Source organism: Neofelis nebulosa, chromosome 4 (genome assembly GCF_028018385.1).
Source record: "Neofelis nebulosa isolate mNeoNeb1 chromosome 4, mNeoNeb1.pri, whole genome shotgun sequence".
Classification (NCBI taxonomy): Eukaryota; Metazoa; Chordata; class Mammalia; order Carnivora; family Felidae; genus Neofelis; species Neofelis nebulosa.
This window is the reverse complement of record NC_080785.1, coordinates 90,255,172-90,267,010: the sequence shown is the minus strand read 5'-3', so window position 1 is coordinate 90,267,010 and position 11,839 is coordinate 90,255,172. Positions and strand designations below refer to the sequence as shown.

General features: G+C 34.6%; 1 protein-coding gene across 4 annotated transcripts in view; it reads right to left on the bottom strand.

Annotated features, from left to right (window-relative positions):
- Nucleotides 1-11,839, bottom strand: part of KMT2E (lysine methyltransferase 2E (inactive)) — a 99,442-nt gene that overhangs the window by 63,583 nt on the left and 24,020 nt on the right. For 3 of the 4 annotated variants that reach the window (XM_058728731.1, XM_058728729.1, XM_058728732.1), the window contains 2 exons: nucleotides 11,552-11,624; nucleotides 7,942-8,126 (listed from right to left, as the gene is read on the bottom strand). In XM_058728731.1, coding sequence (XP_058584714.1) covers nucleotides 7,942-8,012 — 71 coding nt within the window. In that variant the 5' untranslated portion in view covers nucleotides 8,013-8,126; nucleotides 11,552-11,624. The remainder of the gene's footprint in view (nucleotides 1-7,941; nucleotides 8,127-11,551; nucleotides 11,625-11,839) is intronic. The other variant, XM_058728730.1, reaches the window with a different exon arrangement.

Here is an 11,839-nt window from a genome sequence, read left to right as displayed (position 1 = left end):
AACTGTTCAGAGAAAAACTCTCTGCTGCTCCAAAGTGATATTCACACACTGTCCCAGAAGGTATTCTGAAGATCACATGGTCCAACCTCCAGCTTTACAGACCTGATGACTGATCCTAGTTTCAAAAACTCTAGATTGAAGCACCAACTCTACCACAAAGTCACTGTGTATCCTTGGGACATGTCACATAACCACTTTGGGTCTTAGTTTCTACATCTGTAAAATGAACTCTTAACTCCAAGTCATGTGGTGTTATAATAGAAAGAAAATACTAAAGTCCAGATCTCTTAAGTTGGTCTAACACTTTTCCCACCAAAGAGCACTGTACTCACTCTGTCTATGAAATTTACTAGCGTGCTAGTTATGCCTGTGGATTAGTGACTTAATGGGATAAACAGCTTTACCTCGTTTTTATATTAGACAATGGCAGTATGTGTCATTTCATAGAGTTACACAAAGCCTGAGTTCTAGAAATCCAGAATCTATGCCAGTTTAATTTTCATTACTTCAGACTTCATAAATATGCAGGATATCTTTGTTTATTAAAAGTAAAATTATTCCTTTATGTAGTATTTCCATTTGTAAAAATGAAAAGTGGTTTGTGGAACCACTTTACAAATTAAAAATCTTATTTATACAAAAATATCCTTATTCTTTAAAAAGGCATCATAAATTACCATCCACGGCACATTATGCACTCTTACTGCAGACATTTAATTGAGTTAGGTGAACTGAAGATCTAAAAAGTGAAAGTACCAATCATGAAATTATTTATGAATAAGGGAGAAAAAGAACAGCTTAGAATAAGTGAATAAATAAGCTCTAATTCTGGGGCGCCTGAGTAGTTCAATCAGTTCAGTGTCTGACCTTGGCTCAGGTTATGATCTCACAGTTCATGAGTTCCAGCCCTGCTATCGGGCTCCCTGCTGTCAACACAGAGCCTAGTTAGGATCCTCTGTCGCCCTCTCTCGCTGCCCCTTCCCCGCTTGTGTGCGCTCTCTCTCTCTCTCTCTCAAAAATAAATAAACCTTTAAAAAAAAACAAACTCTGATTCCTCAGAAATAGGACTTTTATGATTTCCTTCTTGTTCTTCAACAAAAATTTAATTTCTTACCTGTTTATACCTTCAAAATTCCATTTGATTTTAATGAGAAGTTTATATCAGTGCTTTAGGTAAAACCTCTAGTTTTCCTTTTAATGTTAAGATATTCAGTAATACACACTTAGGTATCAGTAATGACACATGGACAGACTGACTCCCTAATTATTACAGTAATGGGTGTAAAAGATCTCCATGAGTTCTCAATATATTCCTTCAGATTTGTGATCAAAACTTGTAAATTTCTTTCATCCTTGTTATAACCTATTATTTTCCAAAGATAACATATGAAAATTACACACATTATAATATACAAGAAACTTTTGAAAATGGAAGGGTTTGGTATGATAACTATCCTCAGTTTATTTCATGTGGCATTTTACTTCATTTAACTCATCCACATCCATTAACAAAACCTGGCTCTTCTGACCTATGTGGCAGTATGGATCAGGAGCTAAGCAACCCTGGGTTCAAACATAACTCCACTTTTTGCAAAATGGGAATAATACTGGCCTTTCTGCTGGGATGATTAAGAGATATTAAACACTACGTTATAGACAGTTGTATGGATGTACTGAGCTTTGTATTCAGTATTACAAGTGGAAATAAAATTAGAAAAAAAATTGTTTATGATTAAGTATGAAACAAATGAGAAATTCAGCATCATGTGAAGAACACTTCTAAATACTGCTAGCACAGTACTGTAAAATAGGCTTTTAAATACTAAAACAAAACCACTTTTATTTTTTTTCTTTTTTTTTTTTTCAACTTTTTTTTTTTTTTCTTTTTTTAATTTTTGGGACAGAGAGAGACAGAGCATGAACGGGGGAGGGGCAGAGAGAGAGGGAGACACAGAATCGGAAACAGGCTCCAGGCTCCGAGCCATCAGCCCAGAGCCTGACGCGGGGCTCGAACTCACGGACCGCGAGATCGTGACCTGGCTGAAGTCGGACGCTTAACCGACTGCGCCACCCAGGCGCCCCCAAAACCACTTTTAAATGAAAGCACTTCCAAATTAGGATAAGCAAATCAACACTTTGAGAGCAATAGAAAGTATTAGTTTCTTGATAGTGGATTATGTGTAAAGAAATCATAAGTGAAAATGTTAAGCATCAGAGAAAATGAACAAGTAATATGCTACTGAAAACATTTCATTATACACAAAACATTTTAGCATCTTCAGTCATACAAATTCAGACTAAAAGCACCCAAACACTTAACAAGTAATGAACTCTGTCAGCAGGTGGCTCTAGTGACACTGAAATAACTTAATATCAGACACTGGCAAAATACAAGAGGTAAAAATGTACTGACTCTCAGCAAATTGAAGTCAAAAGAGTCACGTTAATACCTCAATCCAAGCCCTCTTTTTCAAATTAAGATAACCAAAGTCTACAATGATTGTCATATTGAAGGGCTCACTAGTATGTTAGTGGTAGAACAAAATTGAAAACCTATATATCTCTTTTTTACTACTCTCAGTCAACAAATGAGCATTTACTATGTTGCCAGGCATAGTACTGGGAGCCCTCCTCCAAAATAATTCACCTCTAATTTACACATGTCACATTTACTCATTTGTCCACCTCATTCAAAAGTAACACATAATTATATAAAAGCTCACATTAATGATTTCTAATGGTACCAAGGTACTAATAGTAACATTAAAAGGAATACAACGTTTGCAATCTTGTTCCCAGTCTCTGAGAGAGAAAAGTAGCTTGGCATTTCTTTTTTAAAAAGGCTATGAAAGACGAAATTTAACATTCCCCATTTAGGGGCACCTGGATGGCTCAGTCGGTTGTGTCCGACTTCAGCTCAGGTCATGTTCTCACAGCTCGTGAGTTCAAGCCCGCGTCAGGCTCTGTGCTGACAGCTCAGAGCCTGGAGCCTGCTTTGGATTCTGTCTCCCTCTCTCTGCCCCTCCCCCACTTGTGCTCTGTCTCTCTCTCAAAAATAAATGTTAAAAAAAAAATTTTTTTTTTAATTTAACATTCCCCATTTATATGTCTTCCCACTTTCTAGCTCCAGAAGGGTTTCCTGTCTTTTTTTTATTTAACCAATTTAGGAATTCAGATCGCTGGAATGCCAGAGGTAGAAGAGGTAAAAAGAAAGTGAGGAGATACATTCTACCTATTAGAATAAAAAACATACAATTCTAATACAGCTGACTTCTGGGTCAACTTTCCTGTCTAATGATAAAGGAGTCTAGGTTTTCTTCAACATTCCTTATCCTTGAGCAAAGACCTGTGAATATCTTTGTTATATGTAGTCATTTATTATACTGAATTTACTATTACTAGAACTAAAGCTACTACTTACATGAACCATGTGTCAACACAGTTATGTTACATAAATCATTCTCTGTAACATTAGTAAAAGAGCTATAATACCAAAAAGGCCTAAAATGAACACATTATTAAGTTCTGCCTCTGCCACTTTTCTGCTCTGTGACTTCAGTTTCCTCACCTATAAATTAAGAGTAACAGTATGTGCCTTGTATCTTTATCTTCCTTATTCAGAAAGAGATTCTCAGATCTCACTTTTACAACTTTCATAACTAGCCTATAGCCTAAGTTTCCCCATTTTCTTCTTCTCTGAGGTCCTACCACTTTGTTAGTCCAGAGCTTCTTTATCCAATACAGTAGCCACTGGACATACACTGAGCACTTGAAATGTGGCTAGTTTCAATTAAGAGGTACTGAAAGTATAAAATACATACCAGATTTTAAATATTTTTAGTATGGGGGAAAAAAAGACATGAAATATCTCATTCATATTTTTATAGTGATTATATATTAAAATGGTAATACTCTGGACATACTCAGTTAAAAAATACATAACAAAATTAACCTTTTTTAAAAACTTTTTTAATATGGACACTAGAAAATTTTAAAGTACACATGACATGCTTTTGTGTACTTTTTTAATTGGACAGCTCTGATTTAGAGTTCTGATTTCCCCACTGATTATACTTTCCTTAAGAGTAGGGGTAAAATGTTATACCTTACGTTTATAACCTGAGCCTCTAATAAAACACTCCCCAAACAGTTGATGCTTATAAGTGATGATCCAAAATGTGCTTTCTCTTGGACTACCAGTCTTACCCTATGAAGTTATGCTAAAAGCCAGAAATCTACTTCTATTATTAGCCTACATTTACAGACACACAGCTAATCAAAAAAATTTTACAGACAGAACTTCCTAGTAAGAAAAGCAGTCTCCTGATTATTCCAGTTATGGTCATTTTGCTAATCAAGTTTTTAAAAATTGTTTTTGCACTCAGCTCAATATTCCCTTTAAATATATTATTACATTTCCACATTTTTTATTGTACCCAGATCCTTCCAGGCACTAGTGAGAAAATCAGTCATTATGTTAACCTGTGTGTTGTAATGGGTATTTTTTAAAATAAAAGGACAAACACAATGCAGGTAAAAATTTACTGCTAAGATTTAAGTAGTTAACAGGCAATTTTTTAAGGTATCTTGAGTCTCCCCTGTAGCAGCTGGCTTCAATTCCACTTCTATTCACCAAGATCTATGTATTTGTTTTATTAATACTATGTATAGTAAAAAATTATTTTTAAATAAAACATCTTCAGTTAAATTTGACTGTGGAATGTTTACAACTTCTTTAAAAAATACGTAGGCTAATGAAACAAAAGTTTGTTCTTATTATCCCTAAACCATAGTCTATCAATCTTCACTACTCGGTTACTTCTAAAATATTTTACAATTATTCTTTTTAGTTCAAACATTTAGGTAGAGGGTCAACTCTTGCCAAGGCAATAGGTAACAGAAAGAAGTAAAATACAAGATCCTTAACTCTGAAGGAAAGGCAAAACAAACCCAAGGTTTTTTAAAACTTAGTGATGAGAAGAGCACAAATATACAATAAAGAAGCTGGAGCTGGTGAGAAAAAGGAGTTATTTTAGAGACCCAATAATCCAGAAGCAAATGCTACCAAGTATGAAAATAACGGACTAGAGCTTTGCAAACCCATTCTTCACAGATCCTGAGCTGGATATTCAACTGCAATTTCCTATCTATAAAATGCTACAGATAGTCTAGAAGAACAAGTAGTCCAATAAATTCTCTTTTATAGCCTCAGAAGTCAACATAAATTTGGTCCAGTACACTAACACACTGAATAAACAATCACTGAGTATCTCCTAAATTTTAAAATAGTTCATTAATGATAGACTGTACTGTAACAGTACAATCTTTTAAAAAAAAAAACAAAACTCATGTATAATTAGAATTATATAGCCACATGAATACAACAGAATGTAATTCCATTAAAAATAATTTAGTTTGAAGTAATTATGTAGCTTCACAGGAGGTAAACAAAGAAATAGTGAAGCCCCATGCACCCTTCTCCCAGCATCCTGTGTCTTACACAACTTTTGATTATGTATTTGTAATAAAAAGGAAGCATCATATTAATTACATTAAAGTTTCTTATAAAAGCAACTCTAAAAGTTTTGTTTCTGAGGGAAGGGGGGAAAATGTTATTTAATGGTCTTTTTAAGCTTCCAGGTATTATATTTTAAAAGAGAATTTAAAAGTTTGAAAATTAAGCCACAAAAATTCTGATGGCTGTCCCATAATAAAAATTGGCACCAGCTATACTTTCTATGTCCACTGCACAGGGGAAGATATGCCCAAGTGACACATACCTGTACATGGAATAGAAAAAAATAATTTCCTAAAAAGAAAGATAGTCATTTTGTAATTACCTACAATTGATCATTTTTGCATAATAAAAATGCCATACATGTACCCAAAAAGATTTGGCTCCATAATATAAATCATACTTATTCTATAAGTACTCTAATACATGCATTTAATAAAGAAAATAGGAAGTTATCCCCATACTGCCCTCTTTCAATATTATTCATTCCCTTTTGACTGTAGAATAATGTATCTTCCATTCTTTTTTTGTTTTGTTTTAATGTTTCTATTTATTTCTGAGATAGAGACAGAGCATGAGTGGGGGAGGGGCAGAGGGAGAGGGAGACACCAAATCAGAAGCAGGCTCCAGGCTCTGAGCTGTTAGCACAGGGCCCGACACGGGGCTCAAACTCACAAACCGTGAGATCATGACCTGAGCCGAAGTCAGTCGCTCAACAGACTGAGCCACCCAGGTGCCCCTCTATCTTCCATTCTGTGAATTACTTCATAGCACAAATACTAGATATGACAAAGCACAGATGTATCTCATGCCATTTGGTAGACAAATTCCTATCTAATATATAAATTTCAGAAATTACATCTTGTATTAACTGCTTAAAAGACTGATTTTTTTTTAAAAAGAACCAAGGAGGTGATTATTTTTAGGAAGCAAAGAATCTTTACCAACAAATGCCTACAACTATTATCAGATATGGATTTGCACCTACCAGATGCCTTACATTAAGAAAAACTAGTACTTTAGCCTAGGAACCCTTTGTCTCCCAAGCACTGCTTCCAGGTTCTTTCCTTCCACAGTAGTGTCCCTATTTGGGCAGAATGAGTGGGCAGACAGTTGATTAACTGTCTCAAGAGTACCTTGTTAGGAATCTGTTATTTTACAACAAAAATAACTTATACATAGTGAAAAAAACATAATGGCTTTTAAAAACTGCATCACAATAATCATACAGTTAAACAGACCGTATATTAATCTGAAACATTAGAAAGCATCTCTGGGTTTTTCCCAATGGCACAAACAGAAGTGGTGAAAACATTTCAGACCACCTGAAATGCCAGCAAAAACAGAATAATAAATAGCATTTTTGTCCTCTCCATGTATCAGTTTCAGAGGCCTAAAATAAATTTCCTTTTTTCAAATTTCTATTCTAGTAAGTTCAGCTTTCTGGTCAATTAGAATCCCACTAGGCCCAATATATCTATATACCGAATCGAAGAATAAACAGTTGCATCTTTCCATCGTTCAGCTTCCAACACTGCCACTTGAATCCCTTGCAAATTTCCAAAAACAAATAATCAATCGTCACAGCAATAACCTAGTGTTAAAGTGACTGGTCATTCAAAAACAAAATATAATGAAATATATCCACACAATTGCCTAGACCAAATAGTCCAGAGGCAAGGTAAGAACATTTTACTGAATCCATCAGAAATGGCACTCATAAAAGCAAAAGTTATCAAATTAATCATCCAGCAGAAGATAATCCCTTTCTCTTATTTAAAAGTGGCTTGAATTATTTCAACTCAACTTAAAAAAAACATAAACCAAGAGCACCTGGGTAGCTCAGCCAGTTGAGCAACCAACTCTTGGTTTCAACTCAGGTCATGATCTCAGGATCTGTGAGATGGAGCCTTGTGTGTGAGGCTCTGCACTGACAGAGCGGGGCCTGCTTGGGATCCTCTCTCTCTGCCCCTCCTCTGCTCACATACTCTCTCCCTCTCTCAAAATAAATAAGTAAATGTTTAAAAAATACAAATAAAAAAATTTAAAAAAAAAGCAAATCCCACATTTAAATGGATCTTATTAGAATATTTTTAAAATTAAGATCAAATTTAAAATCAAATTACTTTTTCAATAAGACGTGACAAATCTTGCAATCAAAAAAAATTATTATCTTGAGGTCAACAATTAGCAGATGGAAAAGACAAAAAGAAGTGGGAAAAGATACAGCATTTTGGCTCAAAAGTTGTTTGAAAAAGTAATTTTAAAGGAATTTTTGACTTTAATCTTCTCATGTTTTATTTTCAACAAGAATCCTAAATGAGAAAAAATATAAATCCAAACCAAGCACTGCTTGGTTATGCTAAAATAACTATATAAAATATTTTGCCTTTCCTATCCCAAACACTTTTAATTTAAATACTTACTCTGAGCCTGCAGCCATTTCCAAGTATGATGTTTCTGCTGTATCAACCCCCAAAGGGATCACTATGCTCATGACGTTCGCCTCTGGTAAATTCGATTACTATGGAGTCCTATGCATTGGTATCCAAAACACTGGGGCATGCCAGCCACAGTGCTCATTGCAAACATCTAAGTGCATCCACAAACCCTGTTTAAAAGAAAAGGGAACAAAAAATTAAAAATAATTTCATATTCCTAACACATTCATACTATAAAGACAGTAAGTAAAATACATGAAGAAAAAGCATTCTTCATTAAAATATCCATATAAACTGGAATGTGCTCAAGGGAGTCTCTACTTCGTTTATTTATTTTATTTTATTTTATTTTATTTTATTTTATTTTATTTTATTTTATTTTATTTTATTTTATTTTATTTTGGAATTAAGTTATGGGACTGTGATTAAACCTCAGAAACTGAGGTTTCTGAATCATAACCTCACTTAGAGAAAGAATATAAAATGCCAAAAAGAAAGATGAACTAAGCTGTCTTGCTTAGTGAAGAACCAACAAATATTACTCATTTTCAAAGATAAAATGGAATTTCTTACAGCACTGGTATCCAAAATAAGCCTTCTTGATTCAGTAAGTGATCTAACAAATATCAAATACTTATTATGCTTTTACATGGATGATCTATTTAATCCTTACAACTCTGAAACAGGGCTCTCCCTTTTACCACTGAGGATAACAAAAGCAAGAAAGGTTAAATAACTTAACCAAGGTTGCTCAGTTTAAGAGATAAAACCAGGAGAGGCACCTGGGTGGCTCAGTGGGTTGAGCATCCAACTTTGGCTCAGGTCATGATCTCATGGCTAAAGCCCAGCATGGGGCTCTCTACTTCAGGGTGGAGCCTACTCTGGATCCTCTGTCCCCCTTGCTCTCAGCCTCTCCCCCACTCCTGCTCTTTCTCTCCCTCAAAAATCAAACATTTTTAAAAACTAAAGCCAGGATTTGAACCAATTCTACTCTGTTATTTATGTATTATAAAAGGAAAGCTATTTTATTTGTAATAAAATCCAATGTTTTAAAGTGGCTGTCATTTTCCATACCACATAAGTACATGTATATTGAGGGAGTTCTCTTATTTCTTCAGTTAGTATTAACTCCCCAGAACTAATATTTCCTAATACAGGTAATTAGTAGAGAAAACTAATACACTTGAAGTCTTTTTTTAAACAAATTTACCAAATAACAAAATGTATTCAGCTTCAACATCAATGTTTCTAATCTAATTCACTGTATGACACTTGCATATGATACTCTTTGTGAAATATCTACTCAAAATCTTTTCAGTAGTAAGGGGTGCCTGGGTGGCTGAGTCAGTTAAATGTCTGACTTCAGCTCAGGTCATGATTGTGCAGTGCATGAGTTTGAGCCCCACATCAGCCTCTGTGCTAGCAGTGTGGAGCATGCTCAGGATTTTCTCTCTCTCTCTCTCTCTCTCTCTCTCTCTCTCTCTCTCTCTCTCTGCCTCCCTCACTCCCTCTCCCCCATCCCCACTTGGGTGCTCTCTCTCTCAGAATAAAAATTAAAAAAAAATCTTTTCAGTAATAATACAGTACAACTTAGGAACAAAACAGATAATACTATAAACAGAAAAGGGCAACAGTCAAAATTGTTTTTCCCGTGTTATACCTGAAATACTGAAGAACAAGGTTTCTTCAAATGGCAATTCTTATATTTATCTTTAATCTTTACAAGTAACCTTGAGAATAACTATTCAGGTTAATTTCTATTTCACAGGTAATAAAGATTGTGACCTCATACCTTATGGGAGCAAATACCAAAATAGGGAAGTAAAGTGGTAACAGTTGTTTGAATTCTCCAAGAAAACTAGCCTCTACTTTTAAACCATGTATAACTTAGGGAGCTACTAGATTATAAGATATTATAATAAAAATATACAATAATAGGCATTTGTGCCTAAAAGTTCAAAACATAGGCTCCGGAGCCTATCTCTAATGCTCACCAGATATATGAGCTAGGCAAGTTATTTAACCTAAGCTTCAGGTTCCTTGCTTATAAAATGAGATTTTATCCTCATAGGGTTTCCATGAAGAAAATGAATGAATGTAAAGCATTTTCATACACAGCACTGCACATTTTTAGCAATCAGTAAGTGGCAGTCACATAAGAAGAGTTGCTCTTACTTCATGGAAAAGCTGTCTAGACCTCATTTAAAGTGATTCTTCTAATAGTTTTTGAAAATAATTATGGTTTTCAACTTGCCATGTTTTTATAATGTGCTCATCAAATTAAAATCATCCTCTAAAAATTAAAGCAGACTGAGAAAAAGGAAAAACTGCCCTACCTTCTTTGCTGCCCCTGTGACCATATTAGAGTTGCTTCATAAAAGCTGCATTAACCCACACAAAGCTATAAAATTATAAAATTTCCAATTGACAAAACACAACCAATATACAAAACTATAAGTTTGTTCCATTCAAATGTGACAATATTCTATATTTCTTTAAAATGCTGAAGATACAGATATAACAACAATTAAAACTTAAGAAGAAAAACCTTCCTCCTTGTTGGTAGCATCTACTTGGGAGATGTTTTCTTTAGCTCAGCATATCTTTACATTTGACTCACAGAAGTCTTAAATTTTAGGCATATGTTGTTAAATATTTAGTAGTGCATTTTTTTGTTTTAACCAGACCGGTAACTAGAAAGCAGAAATCAAATTATTATGTGTTCTTTTAGTTAACTGATTAATAGTTCCAACCTAAAAGAATCTATTTGAGTATGTATCTAATAGTGTGCTCCATTTTTATATAAATATACAATCTTCAATAAACACTACATTTGAGCTATTTTTAAGTAGCAGTGAAGAGCTTGCCATTAACCTACTTCAGACAATGGCCTGTGTTTGTATGATTACTGCCTCTCAAACCCTGCACAGTGCCTGGAGCACTTCTATAAGGGACTGGTGAATGAATCAGAGCACCTAGAATGAAACTGCAGCCCCGGCCTCATTAGCCAAATGAGTGGTCAACCTATACAATCAAGTGCTATAACAGCAACTTCATGACACCCTCTGCACAAATGCATTGCTCTAAGAACACAGAACTTCATTCCCCAAGATAGACACATCATCACATCTGAAACAGAACCACAAACTCTGTATTTGATTCAACAGGGAAGAGGATCTCAGGAATTTATTCACAGGAGGCCAGAAGGCAAGAGGTCCTATCTATTGAGACCATAAAATGGCAAATATTTTGCTATATTCATTAATATCAAAAACTCTATCACCAGAAAACTCACACTGTTTAAAAATTCAGTTGATACTTAATAACATCATAAATTCGTTGGGGTCAAATTGCTGTGTCTCGAAAATTAAGAAGAAAAGAAAGGGAAAGCCAATGCAGTAGGCAGAAAAGGTGTGAGCTTATAACACAGGCATAACTGGAGAAAAAACAATTCAACACAATCCAAACAATTACACAAAGCTTCACATCTTATATGTGAATCAAGAAACTGGTTATCCAACTGGCAAGTAAAATATATACAAAGTACATTGAGAACAAATGGCAGCCATTTAAGAAATAATATAAAAGGAAATACCATGAGATGTCTGGTAAATCTGAGGTCCAAGAAAGAACAAATGTCTTCACAAAACCTGCTATCCAGAATAGACCTAGAAACCAAGTGAACATAGGAGTATTGAGCTGTTTTTAAATGGCATAAAATTATCGATGCTTGGCACCTAACATGGCACCTAAAAAACCAAAGGGGCTCACACAATGACAGCAGCTAATTCTTAAAAAAATAAATTTATTCTTCGCTTCTGTATGCAAATAAATGTAAACACAGTAAAGGCAACGATTAAAGCTAAATATCAAATCAAACTGA